General features: G+C 44.2%; 1 protein-coding gene and 1 long non-coding RNA gene across 3 annotated transcripts in view; one reads left to right on the plus strand and one right to left on the minus strand.

The window, feature by feature from the left end:
* NALF1 (NALCN channel auxiliary factor 1) overlaps window positions 1-13,659 on the plus strand; it is a 338,047-nt gene extending 324,388 nt beyond the window's left edge. The window contains exon 3 of one of the 2 annotated variants that reach the window (XM_028728138.2): window positions 9,921-13,659. In XM_028728138.2, the coding sequence (XP_028583971.2) occupies window positions 9,921-10,213 (293 nt within the window). In that variant the 3' untranslated portion in view covers window positions 10,214-13,659. The remainder of the gene's footprint in view (window positions 1-9,920) is intronic. The other variant, XM_077927674.1, reaches the window with a different exon arrangement.
* LOC114596472 (uncharacterized) lies at window positions 40-27,755 on the minus strand. Its single transcript, XR_003706536.2, has 4 exons — window positions 27,488-27,755; window positions 27,223-27,319; window positions 5,759-5,839; window positions 40-410 (listed from the first exon to the last, which is right to left on the minus strand). It is a non-coding gene; the product is annotated as an uncharacterized LOC114596472 (long non-coding RNA).
* Between the last annotated feature and the right edge of the window lie 67 nt (window positions 27,756-27,822).

The following is a 27,822-nucleotide window of genomic DNA, read 5'->3' on the forward strand; positions in this document are numbered from 1 at the left end:
GGGGGGAAATAAATTTTCCCCCTTGATTTCCCCCCCCCCCCCCAAAAGCTAGTTGCGTCCTATGGGCCGGTGCGTCCTATAGGGCGAAAAATACGGTAGATAGACAGCATGTACTCCCCACCTTGTAATCTCTCTTTCTCCCGTTCAATTTAATATTTACGTGTTATCAACAGGAGCAGCAAATCACCATTCAATAATAAAAGAGTTTCTCTGAAAATAGTACCAGAGGGCTCATGCCATAAACACGTAACAATACACAGATTGCAGTTGACCGCTCGTATTTTTCAGTCGTCGCGCTCTCCACAGGTGGCAATGTTTTGCAGTTCTTATGCATGAAAGAGTCTGAAGTGGCAGCCTGCAGTTCTGGTTGGCTGGTCTTCAGCTGCTTTCTCCTCTTCTTGCCTGCAGGTCTGAAACAGGAAGGGAAAAATTTAGGGCTTATTTAACAGGCCTCTGATCACTCTGGTTCCTGGGAGAGAAGAAATGTCTCCGTTTTTGAAGTAAAGAGGAGGCTGTTTTTGGAACTGCATCTTTCTCCCCCTTCTCTGCTTAACAGGGCAACTCTATTTAAGTGTCATGAGTTAGCCTGCTCTCCCTTCAAGTACCGTATTTTTCGCCCTATAGGACGCAGCGGCCCATAGGAACACCTAGATTTGGGGGGGGGGAATAAAGGGGAAAAAATTATTCCCCCCCCCCCCAGGCGCGTGGCTGGGGCGGGGGAAGCTCGGGCTTCCCCTGACGCCAGCCCCCAGAACAGGACCCAGAGGGATGCCGAAGCTGCGTGCAGCTTTGGCATCGCTCTGGGAGCTTGTGGGGCTGGAGAAGGGGGAAGCCCGAGCTTCCCCCTCCCCCAGCCCCCAGAACGGGACCTAGAGCCATGCCGAAGCTGCGTGCAGCTTTGGCATCGCTCTGGGAGCTTGCGGGGCTGGAGGAGGGGGAAGCCCTCCGCCAGCCTTCTAACCAAGTCGGGGGACAGCGGGAAAGGTGCGCTGCGCCTCCCCGCTGTCCCCCGAGCTTGTGGGGCTGGCGGTGGGGCTCTCCAGGCTTCAGCGAAAGCCTGCATTCACCCCATAGGACGCACACACATTTCCCCTTCATTTTTGGAGGGGGAAAAGTGCGTCGTATAGGGCAAAAAATATGGTATTTTGTTGGTGCCTTGAACTGTGTGGGGGATACGCATGTAGAGTGACCAGTTAGACATCACTTTTTTATTTTAAAAAATATATGTGCTTTCCCTTCAAATTCCTTAATGGCCCCCATTCAGGAGTTGAATGGACTGTACTAAATTTGCATGTGTTGACCCTTATCCAAGGTATGGAGAACTCTCGGGGTATGCCTGAATGTCTTTCAGGAGACAAGGCTGGGATCAGGCTTGTACCAAGGTCAAGCAGGGTTCATTATGAAGAATCTCATGTCAACCTGAGGTCCAGCTCTGAGGGCCTTCTGGCAGTTCCCTCGCTGCGAGAAGCCAAGTTACAGGGAACCAGGCAGAGGGCCTTCTCGGTAGTGGCGTCCTCCCTGTGGAACGCCCTCCCACCAGATGTCAAAGAGAAAAACAACTACCAGACTTTTAGAAGACATCTGAAGGCAGCCCTGTTTAGGGAAGCTTTTAATGTTTAATAGACTATTGTATTTTAATATTCTGTTGAAAGCCGCCCAGAATGGCTGGAGAAACCCAGCCAGATGAGCGGGGTATAAATAAATTATTATTATTATTAACCTTCTTACTTATGCCATAAACCATAGAAGACGTTTAGATTGACACACCTACCGTATTTTTCACCCCATAGGACGCACCGATTTTTTTTTGGGGGGGGGGAATAAAGAAAAAAATATTTTTCCCCTCCCCAGGCACGGGGCAGGCGCGGGGGAAGCCCGAGCTTCCCCCGACCCCAGCCCCCAGAACAGCCTAATATCCGCAAGCCTAGGGAGCCGCACTGGTCTCCCCAGGCTTCGGAATGCAGGCAGCTCTGCGCCACCCTCTGCAGCCCCGCGCGGCTTCGCGCTGGGATCCGGGGGGTGGCGCGGAGCTGCAAGAAGCCCTGGAGCGCAGGCAGCTCCGCGCCACCCTCCGGAGCCCCGCGCGGCTTCGCGCCGGGATCCGGGGGGGTGGCGCAGAGCTGCAAGAAGCCCTGGAGTGCAGGCAGCTCCGCGCCACCCTCCGGAGCCCCGCGCGGCTTCGCGCCGGGATCCAGAGGGTGGCGCGGAGCTGCAAGAAGCCCTGGAGCGCGGGCAGCTCCGCGCCACCCTCCGCAGCCTTCTACGGAGGGCGCCCCGTGCTCCGCGCTGCAGGCTACCGCCCGCAAGCCTTGCGCGCCCGGGGGGAGATCTCCTGGGTGCGCAAGGCTTGCTGACACCTGCGCGAAGCACGGGGCGTCCTCCGAAGGGCGCCCCGTGCTCCGCGCTGCAGGCTGCTGCCCGCAAGCCTTGCGTGCCCGACGGGAGTTCCCCCGGGCGTGCAAGGCTTGCGGATAGCTTCCTGGAGCCTGGAGAGCGAGAGGTGTCGGTGCGCACCGACACCTCTCGCTCTCCAGGCTTCAGCGAAAGCCTGCATTCGCCCCATAGGACGCACACACATTTCCCCTTCATTTTTGGAGGGAAAAAGTGCGTCCTATAGGGCGAAAAATACAGTATTCACAGAAATGTCTACAGGACTCCCATGAAGGATATATAAATTATGCTAGAATACAAATGCCAACAATTTCAAGCCTGGTGCATTATAATTCTTATCCAAAGAGCAATGAGAGGCTCTTAAAATAGGCCTAAAAGTAGCAAGAGGTAGTCTGAAGTTGCAACAATTCGGACATTGAAATCCCTGCAAAGAAGTGTAAATGCTGTGGGGAATTTATGGCTGATCTGCCCCAGTAGGGATGCTAAATCTGACCAAATCTTGGTGGTCAGTGACCAAAGGGGCATGGTAGTTGTTTATACACTAAAACATGGTTCCTAATTCAGTTTTTATTTGTGCTGGCAAAACGTAATTATTTTGAATTCCAAAATCTGCTATCAAAAAATCTTCTGCCGAATCAAATAATATAAAGGTAGCCAAGCTCCCACTTCTTAGTCCCTTTATGATTTGCTAACAGCTGCCTGGCTAAAATAGTTATAACCCTGTAAAGCAGAGAAGTATTCTGTGCATGAGACCAAGTATTTTGCAATATATTATATCATATTGCTGGAGCAAACAAATAAAATTATTATGCACCCAACACGCCAGATTCCAGGAAAGTATGTTAAGACCTTTTTGATTTCTAGAAAATAGACTGCTAACAGACTAGGAATTTTGGGCCTCTAACCTAGGCATATTTCGTCCAGTACCTACGTTCAGGCCAATATAATGAATATTCCTTTCTTGTCTATTCTAAGATAGGTGACAAAGGCAGGAGTTATGGCTCAAGTTCCTCTCAAGTTGCCTTTTCCAGACTGCAGTTCCCTTTTCTAATAATTACATGGAACCGATATCTAACTTGCAATGGGGGTGGGGCTGTTATTTGGACAACATTTTAATTCGATTAACAGCTCTCCAATCAGCAATCATGAATTAGAGACCAAAATTTATCCCGTACATATGCCTCCTGAAAGGTTAGTTCAATACTGCCTCTCTAATCACAATTAGACAGATATTTGCAATGTAAACCAGTTCCTACATTCAGGGAAGCCCCTACTAAGAAGGCTTGAATTCCTGCTTGCAGTTCAGATTCTGTTTTCATTATTCTGGGGGGTTTCTTCACTGGCTACTTTTGAAGGACCACCGGTAGAACATCTGGGAACCTCTTTCTAAATGAATTTGGTCCATCTCCTGAGTTCATACTGGTGTAAAAACAGGTCTCTGTGTTTAATTCAAATCCTGATAGGGACTTAAACAATTAAATGACATCTATCAGATTCAGTAGCTAGAGAGCTCAGACCTATCCCTGTCTTGATATACCTTCAAACCTTCGCCAACTTCACCTTGGGTCCTATCTGTGGGGCTACAGTCAGGATTCCTGTCTCCACTAACACAGCCTGTGTACCAATTATGGCATTCAAACCAGACACTTCCTTTTCCAAAGCATCAATTCTGCTAAAGATTCCCTCTGCTGACTGTTTTGCCAAGAGACATTGGTCCACATAAAAGTTCCCACAGTGAGGGAATTTCAGTCTCTGTTGTGGCCAAGTACAATATACCAAAAATGTTACTATGTATTGTTGATGTTTTGGTATATGGAGGAAGCTGAAGTTGCCTGGGAGCGTATGCACCATCTCCCTAAAAGTGCAGCTCAATTGACCAGTTAGCTAAGCTTTCAAGAGGAATATGTAGCAAAATCTCTTACGTGGGTAAAAAGCCTCATGTCTTACACACTTGCCATGTAAGGAACCAGGGCTGTCTACATAAGATAAATTAATTGCAACCTGCCTCAAATGCTTTGCAGTTACCTCTGCCTCGCTTGCTCCCTTTGGTATTTACACTTTGAGACAACATATATTCATAAACATTTATTCATAAACATTTATCTGAGTATTTATTGTTATTTTAATTTTATGTAACTGTTGCATGTCATATGCTCTAATATAAAACAAAGATATGTCTCAGTGCAATCATGCTAAACAGGTTAAAGATGAAAATGAATAAAAACAACAATAATAACGGCACATATTTATCAAACATTTTGATAATTGTGGTCCATGTAAGGCTTTTAATGTATTTTTATTAAATATTTATTGGCTTTTAACATTAAACTCAGCTCCTGGAATTTGAGCCAATAGATTGCAGAGTGCCAGTCTCAAAGTTTTTTTTACAGCCAGTGAGCAAGACACTGCACAAATGCTGTAGCAAAGTGCTATTGATATTTAATTGTTGTGTTTCAAATTCTGTGAACTATGCATGGCTTACCACTGCTATATTTTTTGTAATGTTTGATAGGTAACTGGGGACACCTAGTGGAGACCAATAAACATTTCAACCCATATTCAGGAGATACTGTGAAATATTCAGAGGGTACAAGCTACACTAACAACTTAACTGGTTTAATAGTCATTTTTCTCTCCAGGAAACTTTGAAAACTGTAGGGGCTCTTTGGGGGGATGGTAGAGGGACTACAATTCTTAGCATTCTTTGGGAGGAGAGCCATGAAGTGGTGCTGCTATAAAAGCAATAGGACAGCTTTATGATAAATTGGAAACTATTTATTGAATATTGCCTTTTTAAAAAATTTGCTTCTCCAGTCAACTATCAAGGCGAGAGCTGACTGCAGCAAGTTAAATTACATCAAATGAATTGCAACTCTGCCAACTGAACGACTGCCTGCTTTTTGTTATATGGAATGGGGTAAAAAGCAATAGGGATGCGGGTGGCACTGTGGTCTAAACCACTGAGCCTTGGGCTTGCCGATCGGAAAGTCGGCGGTTCGAATCCCTACGATGGGTGAGCTCCCGTTGCTCGGTCCCTGCTCCTGCCAACTTAGTAGTTCGAAAGCACATCAAAGTGCAAGTAGATAAATAGGTACCACTCCGGCGGGAAGGTAAACGGCGTTTCCGTGCGCTGCTCTGGTTCGCCAGAAGCGGCTTAGTCATGCTGGCCACATGACCTGGAAGCTGAACACCGGTTTCCTCAGCCAATAAAGCGAAATGAGCGCCGCAACCCCAGAGTCAGTCACGACTGGACCTAACGCTCAGGGGTCTCTTTACCTTTACCACTGTATTACTTCTAAGAGTTGAATTCTGCTCTTACATGAACAAAGCATTTGAGAGCATACATGCCGGCTGCCTTAAGAAATACCTTTATGGAGTTCAGATTCCTGGTGATGCCCTTGGTGGTCTTAGATGTCCACTACAATAGGCTTTCATATGATGACAGACTCTGCATATAAACACAGGTGGGAGATATCACACATTACTTGTTATTACTGCCCTTTGGATAGCGATCCAAGAGACTGATTCTTGAAACCTTTGCCAATTCCTGGAAGCAGGTTTACTATGGCAGAAACGGCTCTCTTTCTTTTGAATTATGCAAACAGCTTTCTGATACATAAAGTGGTTCTTTCTGCTCTGGCACAAGAAAGAGAGAGGGAGATAATATTGCAGCAAGTTGTGCTGGAGATTCAGAGGTCTAACCAAAGTTAAGCTGGGCCTGAGTTAACATAAGAACTCTGACTCCCTTTTAAAAAAAAACAACAAGACTTTTTTTAAACCCTTGATGTCATGTATTATGTAATTGCTGTATGCTGTATGTTATGGTTTACAGTTTGGCAAATTATAGGGAAACAGTGATGTTGCCATATTGCCAAATGTGAGGAGTCATGCTAGCCACATGATCAATGATTGTTGAGATGTTGCCTGTAGTGGCAGTGCTATTTTTCTAGAAAAAGAGGTGCTGGAACTCACCATGAACGCCTTCATTGTTCTCTTATACAGTGGTACCTCGGGTTAAGAACATAATTTGTTCTGGAGGTCTGTTCTTAACCTGAAACTGTTCTTAACCGCACGATTTCTGTTCTCACCCTGAAGCAAAGTTCTTAACCAGAGGTACTATTTCTGGGTTAGTGGAGTCTTTAACCTGAAGTGTCTGTAACCTGAAGCGTCTGTAACCCAAGGTACCACTGTAATAGCAATAGCATCCACCTGAGAGGTGTTGGAACTGAGTTCTGGCTGAAAAAAACAACCCTGCCTGTAGGAAAATAAGTGCCAAAGTAGCTGCTGAGAGAGGCAGCAAACAGACGTTTCTGCCAGCTCATGGAGAATTAACCGCTTTTTCACTTTCCTTAACATCCTAAAAGATATAGCGGCTTCATGGAAGGGGAGTGAAACCACTATAAGTCCAAATTCAATACTTTATAGGAGGCCTGTGCAGTCTTCAGACTTGTCATATTTAATAAGAGCCCCAGTATCTCCTAAGTAGTGTCAGGTGCCAAAGACATACGGTTAGAATTACCATATTTTTTGCTCTACAAGACTCACTTTTTCCCTCCTAAAAAGTAGGGAAATGTGTGTGCGTCTTATGGAGCGAATGCAGGTTGCACAGCTATCCCAGAAGCCAGAACAGCAAGAGGGATTGCTGCTTTCACTGCGCAGCAATCCCTCTTGCTGTTCTGGCTTCTGAGATTCAGAATATTTTTTTTCTTGTTTTCCTCCTCTAAAAACTAGGTGCGTCTTGTGGTCTGGTGCGTCTTATAGGGTGAAAAATATGAGTACTTCATACAACATTTTGAGTCTAGGAATTTGCTCAAGGTACCAGAAGTGAATAGACCTTACAATGCTTTTACGCAAAAGTCTACTTCTCGTTTTCCTGTTGAATAGCTACTTCCACCAATAAGCTGACTATAAAGTAATGTCTGCACAATGTAATGTCCTAACCACTGGGAATCAGAAACTTTTGCTGATCCACTGCAAATTACCCAGAGATTTTCCAGTAGATCCTGCTTGGCCTGATTGCCTACTCCAGCTCTAAATTATGTAACAGTAATTTTAAAAAATAAATAGAAGGTAGCTTTAAATAAATGTTTGGACTCTTCCCCTCAGCTTATTGTTGCCTATCTGCAGGAAGTAAAGGTAAGTGGAATGAACAAGAAAAGGAACTTTTAGTAACTTATAAACAGATGGTGACAAGTACGCGGCCCTAAGGCTAACATTCTGGCGCTTCAGCTGGTTTCGTTCACTGGAGTGAATTAAGTGCAACAGGGTACTTCCTCAAATGGCTTTTGAGCAATAAATACACCTAAATCCTCAGCACGTTTGCTTGAAAATCAGCCCCATTTATTTCATTAAAACCTCTTCCTCCATGCTGGTATGCTCAGAATCATACCTAATGCAAAGTGGTATAGAAGGTTCTACTGTGAATAGTTATTACTCAATCAGTAACTTATTAGCAGCTTCTTAATACTCCTAGAGGGACGTGGGTGGCGCTGTGGGTTAAACCACAGAGCCTAGGACTTGCCAATCAGAAGGTCGGCGGTTCGAATCCCCGCAACGGGGTGAGCTCCCGCTGCTCGGTCCCTGCTCCTGCCAACCTAGCAGTTCGAAAGCACGCAAGTGCAGGTAGATAAATAGGTACCGCTCCAGCGGGAAGGTAAACGGAGTTTCCGTGCACTGCTCTGGTTCGCCAGAAGCGGTTTAGTCATGCTGGCCAAATGACTGTACGCTGTACGCTGGTTCACTCAGCCAATAAAGCGAGATGAGCGCCGCAACCACAGAGTCTGTCACGACTGGACCTAATGGTCGGGGTCCCCTTTACTTTAATACTCCTAGGCATGGGGCGAATCATCTGTGAACTCGTTTACTCATAAAAGAACATATTGTGAATTGGACGCTACATCACCAATGGGTTCAAACTGCCAAAAAGAAGTGGTGGTCTTGCATGAAAGTGAGTGTATTTTGGGAAATGATACATGATGAGATAAAAAAAAAATGTTCAGTATGAGTATACCTTCCCCCCCAAAAAAGCCTGAAGTATTTCTGTTAGGGATTATAGAGGTAGAGGTAACCCAAAGAAATGGTTAAAGCTGTTTATGTATGTAACAATAGCAGCTAGGATTCTTTATGCAGAGAAATGGAAGGAAGAAGAAGTTCCCACCAAAGAAGAATGGATAAGTAAGATAATGGACTATGCAGAACTGGTAAAATAAACAAAACCTAATGATGAGTGTTTTATGGAATAATTTATGCATTTTCGGATCACTTAAAGGAATATTATGGTATGATGAACTCGCGAGCAGGATTTGAGCAGCAGAAGCAATTAGATAGGGCGCAACCAAAGGGGAAAAACAACTCCATGGAAAATGGGGTGGGACATCGGCAAAAATAAGACAGAAGATGAAACTGGGTTTTGACTGTATATGTTAACAATGTTGAAGCCGAATAAAATATAACGGGGGTGGGGAGGAACTGCCAAAAAAAAAAAAAAAAGGCTTAAGGCTCATCCACACTTCCCCCTGTCCTCTGATTTCTTCTGTTTGTCCCCGGATTTCTAGAGGTTTTTGTTTTCTCCTGCAGCTTTCCCCAGAAAAACCCATGGTTTGTTGCTGAATCAGAACAAATGGCACTACTCAGAAAACCTGCTTGATGTTTGTTTCAATTCAGCAGTAAAACTCAGGTTTTCCTGAGAAAGGGGCAGAGCGTAAGAAAAAATTACCAGGCCCGTATCTAGAAATCATGGGAGAAAGAGGAGCAGGGCTGAGCCCTAAGACTACACAGAAAAGTTCCCAATGGAACACTGTAATTCTGTCTTTGGTTTCTGCAATATCTATCATCTATCTATATCATCTGCCACCATGAAGGCTCTTGCAATCACCCATGAAGCCTCCTTTAAGGCAGTTAGGAAAATAAGATGTGCATCCGTCCCAAGCCCATTTTAAAAACTCACATGCACAAATTTCTCAGTACATGCAACACTTTTCTATGTGGCTATCTATACCTGACAACAGTAATCATGAGAGGATAGGTGTGGCAGGTGAAGTGATCTTCTGAATAATATCAAGACCAAAACTTGCATTATTATTTCATTTTCCTCTTGGAAATAGAAAGCAAACGTAAAAGCAACAGTGATCCAAGCATTCGAACACAAATTATGCAGCAAAAAGCATAAATACAAGGAGCAGCACTAATAATAGTCAGTACATGAAGCAGCTACAGAATCAAAAGTTTGTTTAAGAAGGATGGAAGGGGTGGAATCTATTGTTTTATTATTATTATTATTATTCCTACTAACTTTACCTTGTCTGGCACTTTTCCACATAGACTGTGTCATGAACCATTTGATTATAAAGAAAATTATAGCATGGTTTGCAGCACCAGAAAAGCAATGCAACACAATAATAGCTATACAATAATACCTATCAAGTAACACTACAGTAAGCCTTCTAGTTGAATATGTGCATTCAGAAGACTGCTTTATCGTGTGAAATAGTCGCCAGAATTCACTTACTGTTGTTTTCCCCTCCCTGCAGGGCTCTATGACAACTATCCAACCAATGCAGAACCAGAATGCTGTGATGTCAGATGGGGACTATTATCAGATAACCAATCCAAAGGGACTATAAAAACAAGTGACTCGATGTGTCACCGGACATCACTCACAGTTTCATCAGCATCAAGACTGTGTAACAGCAGACTTAAACTGTGTGTTCTCGTACTAATTCTCTTACATACAGTACTAACAGTCTCAGCAGCACAGAACTCAACCGAACTGGGCTTTGGCGGCATAACAACTTTGGAAGATAATTCAACCAATGAGGAATAAAAGATCCAATTCATCTTCTCCTATGGGCCTACAGCAGGCCCACATGTACTGCAGTCAAACACAAGAGACTGGGTCCTTTTGCCCTCCATTCAATCCTCCAAAGGCCTTCTGGGTAAAACTCAGCAGAAGGGCCACAATCCAAACAAGGACACATCAAATACAGCTTTTTATTGACTAAAAGGCTGTCTGGTGACTTAAATTTCTCACACCATTTTATACACTGTGTTTTAATGTTTGGAGTTTCTTTCTTTTGTTTTTGCACTTGTTAATACAGGATTTTATTTTTTGGACAGTTTCTCAGAGCTAAACTAAGTCTTTTCACTGTCTTATCTATTTCTAGTCATTGTGTGTGTTCATCCAATAGTTCTGTCTTTTATGTCTTGTCAGTTTCTATTAGAGGAAAGAACTGCTGTGGTTCCATGGCATAACTAACTATTGGATTAATTTTTATTTTTAGAAAAAACAACAGTAACCTTGCCCCCTAAATGGCCCTACTCCCCCACAAAAAAATGGTTCTCCTCCTCTCCAGTGCCCCAAAGCCGAAAATGCCCGCTTGCTTTTCCGTCTGTGTAATCACAATGAATGGGCGCACGATTCAGATGAGCCTCTGCCCATGTTGCACAAGTCACCTGACTGGAACCCAAAGTGAGGAGATGGGGAGGCAAGAGAGAAGTGCTCTCCTTCTAAGGTGGAATCGGACAGTGAAATTGTAACGTAACAAAACCTATAACAAACTGTTGCTCCAATTCCCATTTTCAAAGAAGTCCAGTCCTTTCTCACTGGTCAGTTGAACAGGAGCAGCCTGGGACGGAAGACAGTGCATGCAAAACCATGTTTAGAGCTCAGCAAAGATGACTAGATGAGAGAGGCCTTCACAGTGGCGGGAGATGTTTGGCATTCATTGTGAATTACGGTTTTTTAATTCCGCCGCAGTCATGCGAGCAGCACTTGTCAGTATAATCTATAGGAGCAAAGAGGTTCAGAAAAAAAAATTATTTTTTTTCCTTTTCCCCTTTACTAGTTCCTGATTATCTCTCCACAAATTCCCCCAGAAAACACAGAATGTGTGGACATCACACATGAGTGCACACCCAACCTAGTTTAAATAGCAACATTTCTTGGAAATCTCTGACCCCCAACCAGGGTTCCCAGATGCCTGTATACTGGTATTTAAAGATGCAGTTGTGTTTCGTCCACATCACACAATTGCTGTGGGAACATGGGAACATAAGGTGTGTGTTTCCTGCAGCAACCCAGTGTATGAAACTGTCCGCAGTCTATTAAGTATGACATGTTAATGAAATTCCCCTTGAAACTAAAGGCAGACGAGGACATTGGGGGGGCGAAGGCAGAACTAAACGTTAGCACAGCTGAAAAAGAAAACATAATGGTGTGTTTTTTTAATAAAAAAATAGTCATCATAATAGATAAACCATTTCCATGAGTGTGCAATAAAATTTAACACGTTGGGCTGAGTAGTCAAAGTGGGGCAGGGAGTGAGAATAATCCAGTTGTCTTTCCCCCCCATTTTTTTCTTTGTAGAATCATATCACCTGCTGAGTGTATGAGAATTTGCTTTTTAAAAAGGCTTTTTAGAGTTTACACTAGAATAAATGGAAGGAAAAGTTAATAAGGGCTGTTTTAAAAAAAACTTTTCATTCCTTCCTGTTCTCTAACTACACTTGGAAAGTGCACTTTAGAGCTGTTTGCTGTGTAGCTGAGAGATGAAGGAAAAAAGATAGGAAATATTCTCTTAGCAAACCAATTATCTACTTTCTAGCTATGAAAAACCCCATCCTTCCCTGGCCCTTTCAAGAAAACGTTTCTGTTCATCACTGCGGTGTTGATATGCATTTTTATTCATGTTTTATGGTTTGTGAAGTTCTGCAAAAAATATATATAGATATATACAAAAAAAAAACAAAAAAAAATCCCTACTGCTTTAGCAGGTTAAAATAATGCATTTGTTTAAGATGTATAAGCTCAACTATTTTGCAAGACTTCTTGTTTTGATAGTGTTTTGCTATGAACTGAGAATGAGGATCTTAAAATGACCTGTGCAAATACAAAAAAAGCACGTAAAATGCAGAATTATTCAGCTTCAGTTTCTTTCCTTACCCTTCTCCCCTCCTTACTGCGCATGTGCACACACACAGGTATTCTACTTGGCATTTAAAAATGGTGCTTTTATTTTCCCACCCCCACCCCGGAAGAGCACATCTCATATGAATTATACTCATAACTCTACTGTGGAAATACTTTGAAAATTTAGGGGTGGGGTGGGGGTGGGGGGAGAGAAAGCTTTAACCGATAGTGGAATGTAGATTTCAAAGAGCATTTTGGTCTGTTGCGAAAAAAAAGGTAATGCAGCAATAAGGGGACTGGGCTGCAGTACTTTAGGGAGTTTGCTAGAGTCGCGCGACTAAGAAAGCACATAGGTGAGCTCTTGTTCAACTGACCTCTTCTCTTGATCTTAAACGTAAATGGTCAGTAAACAGTTTGTTATAAACCTTGATCTACCTCTGCTGTGCAAAGGCCATTCAACAACATCCATTTCTGTGACATTCATTGCATTATCATTTTGGTTCACCCATGGACTCATTCGTTCTATTTTTATTTTATTTATTTTTTGCACTGCCCCAATACAGTAGCGAGTTCTCTTCGTCCCACATTTAAAGTGGCATTTAATGAAGAAGTGCTGGTTCTTCTCAATGGGACCCTATTTTGCCTCCTGCTGACCTAACTGCAGAGAATACCAGAAAGGAACATTTCTTCTTCTTCCTTCCCTTCCCTTCCCTTCCCTTCCCTTCCCTTCCTTTTTTTTCTTTTCCCCTTTCCCCTTTTTAAAATGTGCTTTCAAGGGGAGAGAAAAACACAGCTCTAACGCTCCCTGGCTTCAAGCAATGACACCAGGAGGGAGAGAAATAGAGAGAGCTGGAGAAAAACAGTGGCAACGTTATTCGCATGCTTAAAAAAAGAGAGAGAGCGCCCAACAATGAGTAAAATGAAAAAGGAAGCACAAACCATTTTAATTAAAGATGTAATGAAACACTCCAAATAGGTGCCTGCAGTCAACATGGTCTGTGAATTCTCTGTCACTATTCCCCCCCCCCTTTTCAGTCTATTTCCTTCATTTATTTTTATTTATTTTTATTTTTAAGGAACGTCACGTTCCCGGGTACACTGCTGCTGTGATGTTACGTTATCATTTGAGCCAGGGTATTTCTGCTCCAGCAGTGTGGTCTGTATCATTTCCTAGTGGCAGCTAGGAAATCACACATAGATTTCCTAATGGAAGTTCAGAGAACCGTTAATCATGTATGATGCAAAAAGCTCATCCCATCCATTCCTCATCCGTAAACAGTTTTCTTGGCACAAACCTGAGCATGCTTGATATTGTGCACCTATTACTTTTGCCCGAATAAATTTGCATCTTGCCACTGTAACCGCCATCTTGTTCCATTTCTCCTTGTGCTGTATGAATTGGACATACATGATGAAGAACCGGCTTCAAGATAAATGGTGTTCATGTGTTTTTTAAAGCAGAAAAAGAGAGGTATCTATTTCAGAGTCATATAGACCAGACTTCCCTGCCCTCCCCCCTTCACCGCAATGTGTTTTATCATTATTTTTTTTCTGAAACAACGGGAAAATTCCAGAGTTTGTGCAATATATGAATACTGCAAAGCCAAATGTCATAGATCACAACCAGAGCTATATGTTAATTCCTTATTGCATTTACATTTGAGAATACATTATATTGACTTTTCCTTTCATTAAAGAGATAGAATACTTTTTTTTTGCAAATAATAGCTATCGCAGGCTGTCCTTCCGCACACCAATGAAAAGTGGAATAAAGGTTGAGACCCACAAGTGGTACAAGAGCACCGTCAACTTCAAAAGAGTCTGCGGGATAATGGAGCTGGGCTGAAAAGTTTCCAAAAAAGTATTGTCATGCATAGTTTCCTAAAAGCATAGAACCACTGAAAGGTAACAGGAGCTGTCCAGTACAACAACACAGAGGAGGTAGCAAGTGTAACTGGCTATATTGTGTGATATAGTCCAATGCAGCAGTTTGAGAATAGCAAGAGGACAAAACAGAGTCCTTTCTGGTTCCTGGTACTGTTTGTTTTTCACTACATCCAGTCAAGGGAGTGAAATGAGGGCAGGGGGAACACGATCAGAATTAGGGGCTCTCGACATCACTTTCCATGGGATGGAATAAAAGTAGAGAAAGACAGTGGGGGGCAAAACCCACTGAAGTTCTTTGCCTATTTCAAAGGTTGCTAAGAACTTTTGAGATCACAACGCCCGGATCCTTGATTGTGTAAGGCACGTAGGGTAAACTACTGAGTCTGAGCACTGGCCCATCTAGTTCAGTTCTGTTGACACTGACTGGCAGAAGCAGCTCTCCAGCCTTTCAGGCAAGGGACATTCCCGGCCATCCCTTGAGATGCTGAGAATGGAAACTGGGACCTTCTCGCATGCAAAGCAGTTAGCAGTGAGCTACAGCCCCAGTATATGCCCTAGTATACATCGGTCGCATTATCCTGCATATACATTAAAGTGCCAGACAGTTCCATCAAAGCAGAACATGCCTTCAAGGATTTCACAGAATTGGAAATGGACCCTGAGGATCGTGTAGTTCAACCAGCTGCAATGCAGAAAGATGCAGCTTTCACATGCAGGGATCGAACCTGCAACCATGGTGTTATCAGCACCACTCTCTAACCAACTGTGCTACCCAGGCAATGCTGCAATTGCAGGCCACCACCCAAAGTTCCTTGAACCAAAGAGGTTTCAAACCGATGGGGCTTTCAGATGCAATTTGTGATACGGGAGAACATTAAAAATGCAAGGCCTACTGGCTGGGTTATAGTTTAAAATGTATTTTTAAAATAAAATGTTGCAAAGCTGAGTTGTCTTAGGCCATTAGTGGCCTCTCCATGAGTTGATGAAATGAATTTCCTTGTCTGGGCTTCTCTTCATTTTTCTGCTCAGGGCACACAGGGTTTCCCTTGGCTACTGGCAAGGGCTGACCCAACAGTTCTCCCAAGCCATTAATGGCCTCCACACAAATTCTCTTGCCTAGGCTACTTTTCTGCCTTTTCCCTCAGAGCACACAGGCCTTAAATCCCAAATTCAAAAAGTAAAATATTAACAAATAATTAAATTTGGAGTAGGCTGAAGATTTCCTTCTTTCCTGAGTTGGAGGCTACAGGTCCAGTTCTGACTCTCTCCCTGAGGTAAAATTTCACTCAAGCTGTGATAACCACTCCTTGCAGTTGCTCCAGATAATTATGCCTCTTTATTTACTGTAGCTATTTATATGCCTCTTAGTCACTAAAGCTTCTGAGCAGGTTCTAAGCAGTTACACATTCATGCTTATACGTCATCCAGGCCTGCAGTGGAGGTAGCTAATGGTCTTAGATTTGGTTGCAAGCATTCTAAATCTAGGAGGATGTGGTTATCAAAAGTGTGCACTGACCACAAGATATAGTTCAGACACTGATCCAGTCAGCGTCTTGTAAAAATAGCCTTCAATTTGACTAGGACCTCTTCAGAGGTTTCCCATTTCACTTCAGTTCCAAACTGATTCGGATGTTTTCCATGCCATTCCCTATCATGGGGGGGGGGGGGGGGAATCAACAAATAACTAACTTTCATTTTCAATAGAATCTGCAGTCATGGTAGCCCCTGCTGAGTTGGTGAAACCTGTCAAACTGAAGACAAACGGGAAATGATGGATTTGGGCTGGGTTTGAAGATTATCTGTTTTTAACAGTGGTTCCCAGTTAGGAGTCTGGGGAACCCTGGAGGTCTGGGAAATGCACCCAGGGGGTCTGCAGCCCCATCCCTCGCCTCCCCACTACTAAATTGTTGCCATTTCTGCATGGCAATATCACAAATCTTAGGGCCTGTTTTTGTCACTGTGTGATTTTTCCATATATTGGCCAAAATCAGTTTTGAAATCACACCGCAATAATGATTTTGACCCGACGCGCTGAGGGAGACCAGGGCAGCTGGTTTCCCTCACTTCAAGGCACAATGGCACTACCTTCCCCTGGCACTGAGGCGGAGCAGCTTTTCTCAGTCAGCAGGAAAGCAGCAGCAGCTACAGTGGACATTCATCTTCGTTGGCTTCCACCACTCTCGGCGCTTGATGCACACACCCTGTCCCCGTCCCCACCCTCTCAAACCACGTGGTGGAAATGACTCCACTTCCTCTCTCCACCTGCCCAATCTTTGTGACTGCTCCTTCCCTTATCCCCACTAGGCCTGGCAGACCGTGAGGACGGCTTCACTCTGCAGTATATCATGGGTGAAACTGCCATCTCCTGAGTCTCTCTGCTAACAGCGCCCAGCGAACTGAGAGAAAGACGAGCTGCGGCCGGGCGCTGGAGGCAAAGGGACTCAGGAGCGGTGACAATTTCACCAACGATATACCCCTGAGTGAAATCGCCATCATGCTCTGCCCTCATACCGCTGCAGAGGGAGAAACAAGTGAGATCCCTTGTGTTAAGTTGTGGGTGAACATATCAGACGACACAGTGATTCTTCAAACAGCTCTTGTTTATTCACAGGCCAGAACAGAAGTGAACTGAAGGGTTCAGCCAGCCTGCTTATATAGAGCGCCACTAGAACGCAACAGTAACCATTTTCTGTAACTATCCAATCACTGAACGTCACTTTCCATCCCTTATTTGCATATGTGGACCTGAGTGAAAACTATCTATAGTATCCCCCTGCTGGCCCAGGGTGAGAACTTCAGTGCATAATACCTTGCTTCTTTACACAGCTTGGCTGAGGAGCGCACCACTGCCCTTGTCTCAGCCAAGCAGTTCTACAGAGCCCCCGACCCGCCACCGGCTCACATGAGCCAGTGGCAGGGTGGGGGCTCCATTTAAGTGCTCCCGCTCCCCAGCATGCGAGCAGGAGTGGGATCGCAGCTGCTCAACTGGGGAGGTGAAGGCTCTGTCACACTTTTCCATTGAGGGTTGCACGGTTGCACCCCCCTTGTTGGAGAAGTCTAAAGGAGCCCCCACCTCACCTCCAGGGACATCGGGGCTCGCTCAGCTGGGGTGCGGGAGCCTTCCCACCCCCCAGATGAGCAGTGGACTGGGGCCAGATGCATTGGCCCCAGCCAGTGAGGCACGGGTGAAAGCACCTCAGTTCCTGCGGTGAGAGCTGAGGCAGTTTCACTTGGTGCTGGAGCTGATGCAGCTTGTTTCAACATAATGGTTTATTCACCAAACCACGATGTTTGTCTGGTGATACACCACGATGTTGAAAACCTGACATCGCCCAGCCCTAACCCCACACCTGATCTGCACGCACCCCACCCGATCTATGTAGCTACTCCTTCTCTCATCCCCACGACTGATCTCCTATTTCAGACATTGTCATATATCGGAATATCACGATGTTTAGCTGCTGATATATCATAATGTTGAAAATCTGGTTTCGCTTTGCCCTAGTCTGTTTTTTACTATACCTAAAATCCTTTGCTTATTAGGGGCTACCCCACATTTTGTTCAAAAAATTGCTTTGAAGAGGTAATGTCAGGCTTCAGGAACTGCTAGGTCTCCTTAAAGCTGATTAGAGAGAGAACTAAAGGGGATTCGCTCCCCTCCCTGTTGCTTTGTGGACAACATTCAGTATGAAAATGGTATAGGGGTATCTAGGGAAGTATATAGGAAAGTAACCTGCAAAACTTCATGAGGGGAGGTGCAGGAGCAAGGGTGCTATGATGAGAGGGGAGGGTGTGCAAACCAGCAGCAATAATTTGTTTGGGGGGAGGGGTGTTAAAAGGGTTGAAAAGGACAAATGTCCAGAATTTTTGAAGCAAACACCACCACATTTATAACCACTGCTAGTAATTTGAGCCCTAACCCTGCCCCAGAACAATACTTGGGTGCCCCCTGATCAGATAGGGACGTTCCACAGCCCATGTTGAAACTGCTTTGACTGGCCAGCTAAACCAGGTGAGGGTAGCTGATGAGTCTCAAACCCTTGGTGAGTTCAGGACTTCTCCTGCATGCGAAGACAGGCTGCGGCAGATTGAGTGGATGAGACCAATAGAGGGTCCAATGGTTAAGAAAGTAATTTCTACATGTGCTACAGACAGAAGTAAGGGGCAGATGGGGCTCGTCCACCTGGGAAGGGTGGAGATCCTAAATTTCCACTGCCTTGTGGGCTATACTTGGGAGAAGAAACAGCTAAGGAGTAAACCCTACACCAACCCAGAGTGGAGTCCCTAAGACAGTTGGGGTGGTGCCTTGTACGCTCCTTCTGGCAACTCCTGCAGCCAAGCTGGTGCCAAACTTCTTGCTCTGCTTTCCTTTAGACCACATCAGCGAGGCCAAGAGTCTTATTGTCTGGGCAGCCCAAGACCTCCATACACATAGTCCAGGGGTGGTCACTTTGGTGTTGCTAATGTCACAGTTAGACCACCAGAGGTGCACTGCATTGTCTCTTGAGACAAATGAATGCCAACAACAAGAAACAGCCCATATTAGCAGCAAAGCCTATGCACAAAGCAGTTAAGCAAGAAAGAGGTTTGGAGGTGGTCAGTGTCAGCAAGAATACATGGAGCAAGGCTGGCCTGTTCCTTCACCATTCCTGTCCCAAAGCGCACAGATTGGAGCGCCCTGGGACCATTCCCTCTGATTAGAAGCTAGACCTTTCAGTCAGAAAGCTATAGCACTCATCTGCCTTCCTCCCTGCCCAAAAGGTATTCTTATAGGTTCAGCACAGGAAGGAAATGTGGCAGCATTGTCTTTGAATCTCCAAATTGCTTGTGATATTTCAGAAACCAGCCCTGTACAGGGACATTTTTTAACGTTTAATGTTTTATTATGTTTTTTTATGTGTTTGAAGCCACCTGTAGTGGCTGGGGCAACCCAGTCAGATGGACCAGGTACTACAACAACAACAACAACAACAACAACAACAACAGGGTGTCCCTATTTTCATCAGAGAAATGTTGGAGGGTGTGCCAAATATTATTATAATTATCATCACATCTCAAATTGCTATATAAAACTTAAAAGCACAAGGCTGATTGATTTAGTCGTTTAGATTAAAATTAAAAAGAAAGTGGGATCCGTGCCTGTAGGCAATTAGAAGAAGAAGGCAAAGAAGGGGGGGGGGGGTGGCGAGTCCAGTGGTTCACATAGCAGAGGAAACAATCTGATGCAGCTTAAAGACTTGCAAGGAGTTAAGAGATGTGGATTTTGGTAGCCCTAAGTTCCAGAGAAAGGAAGCAGGAAAGGGACAGGAAAATGAACCCATGATCCAGACCAAAAGAGTACCAGTACAGCAGAGAGGACAAGAATGCAAATAAAGAAAGAGAAGCTGTAAGATAAGAAGGTGCCAAAACAGGAGAATAATTAAAAAGAAAAGAAAAGAAAGAAACTGAAACTGGATCAGATAAGGAAAGCTGAGTCCATGTAAGTAAGACTCTGTAACAAAGGAGAAATGCTGGCAAAACAAGAAACGGAGAGACAAACTAAACAGGAAGCAGAATTCTCAAAATGCTTAAGAGATTGGAGGAAGCTAAGAAAGAAACCAACTGGGAGGGAGGGAATTACTGTAATGAAACTAGGCAATGATGGGGTAATGCTACTGCAGCAGAGGGTACCGCAGAATAGCATAAAATGGCGGCATCATTTCGTTTCTACACACAGCCAGTCTGAAGTAGAATCAACGGTGAGTCAAGATGTTAGAAATACAGAGAGAAGTGAAAAAGAAGAGGTGCAGGTGACTGTGTGGAGGTTAAAAGAATGAACAATGGGACTAAGAGAAAGAAGAATGAGAGTAAAGGGGTCCCAAGACCCTTGAGAAACTACAGCTGATAATGATATAGGAAAGGAACCCTCAAAGAGCTAAGAAAGAGGCCCCAAAGGCACATGCCCACCAAAACCTAAAGACTATGAAAGAAGAGAATGATCAATTGTATCAAAAACTGAAGATGCATCAATTAGAAGAACAGGGGACGGAACACGTGAAAAACAACAGGTTTATAGCAAGAAGAGTAGATAAGCAGAAGTGAGTGAGAGGTGACAAAAAATGAAAAAGAAGGAGCAAGAAAACAGATGGATGAAGTCACAGAGGATAACAATTCTTTAAGGACTCTCATCCAATGGAAATTCAAGTGCCTACATACAACACGTAGTGTAAAAACTTATTAGGGGATTCTCTGAAAGCTTAAAATCTATAGCACTAACTCCTTCCTTTTTGGTTTCTTTCCTTCCCTGCATCTAAGCATTCAAAACATCTCTTTGACTGAGACAAAGTGCCTTCACAAACACATTCTTTACCCATCCCATTTGGGTTCATGGGATTTGCATCCATCTCTCATTGCTCATATACATACACCTCCCCTAATCATTGCTGACTGGCCTCTGCGATGCTCTTTGAATCTATAATCAGGGATGTGTATGTTTCATGATGTATCTAGCACCACAGCAATCATGTTGTTCTTTTTCGAAAACAGTGTGTGTGACTACATCACCACTTATTGCTGCAGATATAGGGGAAGAAAGGCCTATTCAACCTTGATGCATCTGCTTTCAAGGAACAATAAAGGAAGGAAGAATTCTGAAGGCCTTAAGACTGAAATTTCAGAGCATGGGAGAAAGGACTGGGCTGCAGGCAACTGATCTCCTAATAGAGGGATGCAAAGGACAGACCTACCATCAGCTGATAAAGCAATGATGTCCAATCAGGCAGCAGCAGCAGCAGCAGCAACACTGTTATGACACAGTGGATAGAAAATAACAGTGGCAAAAAGACAATGATGTGAAAGAATCTAGGCACCCACACAACAGGTGGATTACATAGATGTAAACTGGAGGAAAATTGTGTGTGTGTGTGTGTGTGTGTGTGTGTGAGAGAGAGAGAGAGAGAGAGAGAGAGAGAGAGAGAGAGAGAGAAAATTGGTATTAAATAAAGAAGGCAATGTTAGATGAGGAAGGGGCAGTGGGGATTTCTGAAAGATGCTGTAGGATGCCTGGAACCACAATGAGACCCAGTACATCTGGAGCAAGATCTTCTTCTCTCTCTCTTTTTGCCACAGCCTTACAAATGACTGGGGGGTGCGTAAACCAATATCTATAGTAAAAGAGTCACAGAATTGTAGAGTTGGAAAGGGTGACAAGGGTCATCTAGTCCAACCCCCTGCAATGCAGGAATCTTTCACCCAACATGGGGCTCAAACCCACAACCCTGGGGTTAAGAGTCTCATGCTCTGCCGGCTGAGCTATCAAGCCTCGGCCACTAATTTATGTTTAACGTAGGTTGTCCAAGTCCCTAAAGATGGTCTTGAATATATCTCATTGGCACTGAGTATCCATGTCCATGCCTCTGCATCCCCTTTCTTTCTTGTGCTGTCCTTTCACCCAGGAATGCACCACAAAACCAAAGGGTGGCAATAAACTCACATGTGTTCACATTCTACAACTACTATGAGCCAGGGAAATGGAAGTGCTGTTTCTGTATTTAGTTCAAGTTCAAAGGCAAGTTCATACAGCCTAATGTTAGATTTGAAACATAAATAATATGAAGCTATGATAATATGACTGTCCTCCACCAGTCCAACAAAGTTTAATTTTCATTTCCTTTTGATCTATTCTTATTTTGGAAAACAGAATTCTGACCTGGATGCAAAGTGGGAACTTGGCATTGTCAATATAGGGCATTCGCAATAACCACTTAAATCTTGCTCTCTATTAAGTTGTCTACTTGCTTGAGCAAGTCCTACTGAGTTCCTAATGTTCAGCACTGACAACTTTGAAAAATGGCCAGATTCCTGCTGCTTTTATTATTATGGCTGCAACGTTATAGCTGCAATCTTATACGTACTTACTTGGGGTGAAGCCTCATTGAACTCACATCTTAGTTTGATGTGTATAGGAGTGTGCTGTTAGTCAATTAATCAGTAGATGAAATGATTAAAAAAAAACTTTGCTCAACTAAAAATGTGCCCTGATTATAGTAGCAGCGTTTAAAAATATATACAGCTGAATACCAATGTTTGGGAAAAGCTATGTATGGGAAGGAACATTTTAAAAGAGGCATTCTTTCTTCAGAAGAGGCATTTGCCTGTTATGACTCATATGTGCTTCATAAAAAACCCCAAAAGCAAATGAAGTGTGCCAGTGTGGTGTAGTGGTTAAGAGTGGCAGTCTCGTAATCTGGGGAACCGGGTTCGCATCTCCGCTCCTCCACATGCAGCTGCTGGGTGACCTTGGGCTAGTCACACTTCTCTGAAGTCTCTCAGCCCCACTCACCTCACAGAGTGTTTGTTGTGGGGGAGGAAGGGAAAGGAGAATGTTAGCCGCTTTGAGACTCCTTAAAGGGAGTGAAAGGCGGGATATCAAATCCAAATGACGACTACTCTTCTTCTTCTTCTTCTTCTTCTTCTTCTTCTTCTTCTTCTTCTTCTTCTTCTTCATGTTTTACTCATATGCAAATCTCTGCTAATTGAATCAATAGCCTAACTGACTCTAACTAATCATATCAACGTTTTACAAATTGGGTGGCAGCCATTCTTAAAATTATATGTATCCTGCCTTTCAACCACTTGATCCTCAAGGAAGCTTTAAGCTATTATTATTTCTTCCTCTTCTTCTTCTTCTTCTTCTTCTTCTTCTTCTTCTTCTTCTTCTTCTTCTTCTTCTTCTTGTTTCTGTTACTTGAATTATTTCACTCAGCTACATCAGGCTCTCATTTTTGGTGGCCACCAGAGAAACTTCTTGACAGCATACAAGAGGACCACTGCGCTTACGCAGAGTGCCCCTGATGAGAGGGAAAGGTGACCATGTAGGGCCTTAAGCAATGTGCCTGTGGATGCAGCGGTGCTTTTTGGAGCATGTAGGAAGTGATTCTTTGCTCAAGCAAAATGGTCACTGCAGCCTAGCTGCAAACTCATCTGGGTACTCTGTGACTGGTATCAGTGTGAGTTTCCCCCAGTTTGAGCATCTGGATAAAGCTTTATCAGTGATCACTGATCTGCAGCAGTAGGCTTATAGGTGCCAGGAAGGAAATAATGCAATTAATAGGTGTAAATAGAAATTTATTGCTATTGCTTGGAGCCACCAATGTGTTCTGTGGACAGACAGAAGCTTCCCGGGAGACAGATATCCCTTTATCAGGCTGGAGCGCTGCTGCAGACACTGTGGGATGGTAGCTGTGAGACCCTCACTATTTACAGCCCCTGCTTCGTTTCCTGGCACAGCCGCAGGAACCAAATTGGACCAACAGGACATGCTGAAATGCTTTGCCAGTCTATGCTACCTGGACTAGAAACATAACAACAGCAATCCATTTGGAATCTGCAGCTACGCTCGGTTGGGATTTCAGTAGTAAGTCCTGTGTCGTTCAAGCTATTTGGTGAACACAAAACAAGTGAAGAGGCCGCAATATAGGGAATGAAACAAAATGAGGTGCGGCCATAGAAAACATACAAGTGTGCAAAAACAAACAACTGGAAGCCAACTAAGTCTTAATCGGTGTTGAACAAATATGCAAACATTCACTGCTCGTGAGAAGGTAAGGTCACTAATTTACTTCCCTCAGTGTGGAAGATCTTTCCTTGGGGATATAAGCCTTTTCAAGATGACACCAGAGAGGGAATGAATGGGTGGAGAACAGGGGTGCCCACTTGAATAAAATATTGGGAGGCGAGGCAGGTAATCCCCACCCTGTATAATGGATCACAAGATGCAGCGTGCGCAAACCCCCCCCCCCATTTGCATGGCAAGATCCATCCAATCAAATATTTTATATGGGGGGGCGGAAAGGACCTCGGCAACTAGTAATTAGCTCCTATGGTGAGGGAGGTCGCATGCATGCATCCGAACCTAGGCCAGGACCAGCTAATGTGGTACTCTCCATATGATGTTGGACTACAATTCCCAGCTGGCTCAGCTACTATGGTCAATAGTCAGGGATGATGGGAACAATAGTCCACAACATCTGGAGGGCACCATGTTGGCTACCCCTGGCCTAGGCATGTACAATTTGTACGCATGAAGGCATTGCACTCAGGTTCAGATGAATGCACAGAGGTCAGTGGGTGTGATTCTCCCTGCCCCAGCCACATGCACACATTTTCCAAGCATTTGTTCTTCTTTAGTTTTTACCTGAAAGGGGTTATAAGTGTTCAGATGGCAAGCAGTGATGACAAGAAGGGTTGCCAATTCAAGAGTTACCCATAGACACCACTGTGCCCATCCAATGCCACCTGCAAAAATGTCTCAGTAAATACGCCCTCAGAAATACAGATTATTTGCTCTTCCTGCTCAGTTCCTGTTTGCACTGGCTTCTCCTACATTGAGTGTGTCCTCTTAAACATGCCGGCCTAAGGTAAAGTAAAGGACCCCTGGACGGTTAAGTCCAGTCAAAGGCGACTATGGGGTTGTGGCGCTCATCTCTCTTTCAGGCCAAGGGAGCTGGTGCTTGTCCACAGTCAACTTTCCGGGTCATGTGGCCAGCATGACTAAACCGCTTCTGGCCCAACAGAACACCATGACAGAAGCCAGAGCACACAGAAATGCCGTTTACCTTCCCACCACAGCGGTACCTATTTATCTACTTGCACTGGTGTGCTTTCGAACTGCTAGGTTGGCAGGAGCCCGGGACAGAGCAACGGGAGCTCACCCCATTGAGCATATTTGAACCTTCTGATCGGCAAGCCCAAGAGGCTCAGTGGTTTAGACCACAGCGCCACCTGCGTCCCCTATGGCCTACCAGTACTTGACACCCACTCCCCTCTCTCCTGCTTTCTTGCATTTCAGTCCTTGGGGAAAGGAAGGCAGAAAATAGCAAGGGAGCAGCCACCAGCAGTAGCTGGGCAAACTATCAGGAATCATATACCGGTTCCACATCATTGCGCAAAGTTTAATTAAGAAAATAAAAATCTGTTCAGCATGCCTCCTCAGGGAGGTAGGGGGAAATACGTAACACAACCTTTCTACTGACAACTGTTGCAAAATCCAATGTTCTGTACACAGACGTTTTGAATAGAAGGTTAAGTAGGAGCTTGCAAAGCATACAAGCACAGAACCTCCACCACATCCCTTGAATTTAACAAGGGCCAAAACAGGCAACTGCCAAGGGAAGCAACGCGATTGGGATATGACCCAATATATATAAAATTGGCAGAAGGCAAACTCTGAGATTGACCGCTAGATGGCAGTGCTGCTCTACCTTTTCAATCGAAAATGTTTCCCTGGAATGGTTTTAAAGTTCGGACACACTTTTTAAAGTTTCCAAGTGCGCAATGGCAGCAGCTGCCCGGAGGACTCCCAAGCAGAGGGGAGAGGAGGCTGAAGGAACGCTCCACAAGGGAGGGTGTTCGAAAAGGGAAGAGGGGCTGCTGGCTCTGCAGGCAAGGGGTGACATAACTGAGCGTCTGAGGCTCAGAGTGCTTTTTCCCACAGGGGAGCCGCAGAAGGAATGCCAAGGGAGTCACTTCCTCTGCTCTAAGTTATCTCTCCCATACTAATCTCTCCCTTTTTGCATTGTAATCACCTGCCTGGGAAAGAATCTCTAGACCACAGCCAGTTCAGCAGTGGGGGGGATCAGCCACAATGACGCTTTGCACCAGCAGCCCTTGGTGCAACCTGAAATCTGAGCACCTCCTTCATTCAGCATTCCATCTTAAGAGTATAACAACTTCAGACTTTGTGGCTTTCATCCCATGCCAGCATTTCCTCCCCTTCTTCCCTCCCACCCCTCTATTTTGTTTCACAACCAGCCTGAAGAAGAGCTCCGAAGAACTCTGGAGCTTGATCACTGTTTCATGTCGTTTTGGTTGTTTCTAACCAAGGTATCACCCCTTGGCAGATTTAGTATTACTCTAGGTGCTAATCTCCACAGCAGTAGTGTTTCATTATCTTAAAAAAAGCAGGGAGGTGGAAGAGGGAACTTCTTCTAATGGATGAGACAACTAAGGCAAGTGTTTTATGCCTGTGACTTGCTCGTCTCAGGAGAATTGCTTTATATCCCTGTTCTAAATCCAAGGTAACTTTCTCTGAAGAATAACATTATGGGCCCTTGGGATCTCCATTTTGTCAAGGCTGTAATTTCCCCATAGCAAAACTTTCAGGAAGAATACAGGCAACAAGTAAGTGGAATCTGAGAGAATGGAAACAGTGCTAGTGTCTAGACATGAACACATAAGCAGGGCAGCAGAAATCACACTTCTCACATGTTCAATATTCACATCTTCACCATGCTTGGAGCACAACCATCAAATAATAGACATTTATCCATCTTCCTCACTGTTAGGTCATATTAAGGCTGGATCGACACAGATATAAAAAGCACCATGAAGAAAAACCACTATTAAAAAAAAGAAAATGGCTCCCAATGCCATTTAACAGTGACTTGCAGCTCTATAGCACCATCTAGTGTCACATCTTTATAACACTCTCATAACATTAGAATTGTAGCTGTGTAGCTGAGTCCTAGGAGCCCAACTACATGTTACACTCTTTATAAAAGTGTGCTTAAGCTGGCCTCTTTAATTTTGAAGGAGCAGGAAGGAAGGTGTCTGCTTCCGCTTCTACAAGGTAAGGCCTATTGACTAGAAACATGCCACATTGATTCCAAGGGCCTTGCTGCCACTTTCTGTGTTTGCAATAGGTCCGTAAAACGCAAGAGATGGTTCATGGAATACTTTGCAAAAAGTATGTCAGGAACTTCTGGTTTCCAGAAATAAATGTGTGAAGTGCAACTGGCATACCTCAGCCCCAGTGATGCCCAATTCATCGGTTCTAAGTGTTGCATAGGAACCAGATTCCTTGGTGTTTCTCTGTAAAGTAAATGTGTGTGTGTTCTATGTGGTTATGGCATTTTTCACCATTTTGCAACACTTTAAACTCGCTTCACTGAATTGCATTTGTCATTTTAACCTCCCTTTTAAGTGTCTTTGTTGTGACCTTGTTACAGCAGAAAGGGATGTTTTAATGAATAAGCTGATAAACAATTGGTGGTACTTACCTTTTCCTCGAAAAACTGCCTAACTTCCTTGTTACCTCGACAGTTTGTCACTGACGCTGGGATGCTTTGACAGCTCTTGCTTCTAGGATTGCTGATTCTACGAAAATATGAAATTAGAAAATTTGGTAACATCACCAGAAATGCCCAAAGCTTCTACTTAAAACATTTTATTTGTGAGGAATCTGAAGAGTGAGGCACTCGTTCTTTTCCCCAGCTGTTAAAATAACATGTGAACCAGCTTTCAGATTCCAATTCAAAATTTCACCTTTAAAGTAGCAAGCATAGATGTTTATTTCTCCAAGGCAGGCTTAGCCTTTTCCCTAGCATATTAACAAACACTATTTGCCAAGCTGCCCATCTTTCTTCAAGTAGGAACCAGTTCCATCACATTTCATTCTAGTTTAATCCCTTGTTGTTAGGAGAAGCGGAAAATGCAATTAAATGCACTTTGAAAACTCTTTCCCCAGAGTGCTATTTACCATATTGCCTACGCTAAGCAACCCTGGTAACATTTTGCATCTCCTGACACCTTCACCCCCACTTATGTGCTAGCTATGTGGAAGTACGGGAGAAGGAAGCGGGGAGACAATGTACAATAGC

Source organism: Podarcis muralis, chromosome 4, assembly GCF_964188315.1.
Source record: "Podarcis muralis chromosome 4, rPodMur119.hap1.1, whole genome shotgun sequence".
Taxonomy (NCBI): domain Eukaryota; kingdom Metazoa; phylum Chordata; class Lepidosauria; order Squamata; family Lacertidae; genus Podarcis; species Podarcis muralis.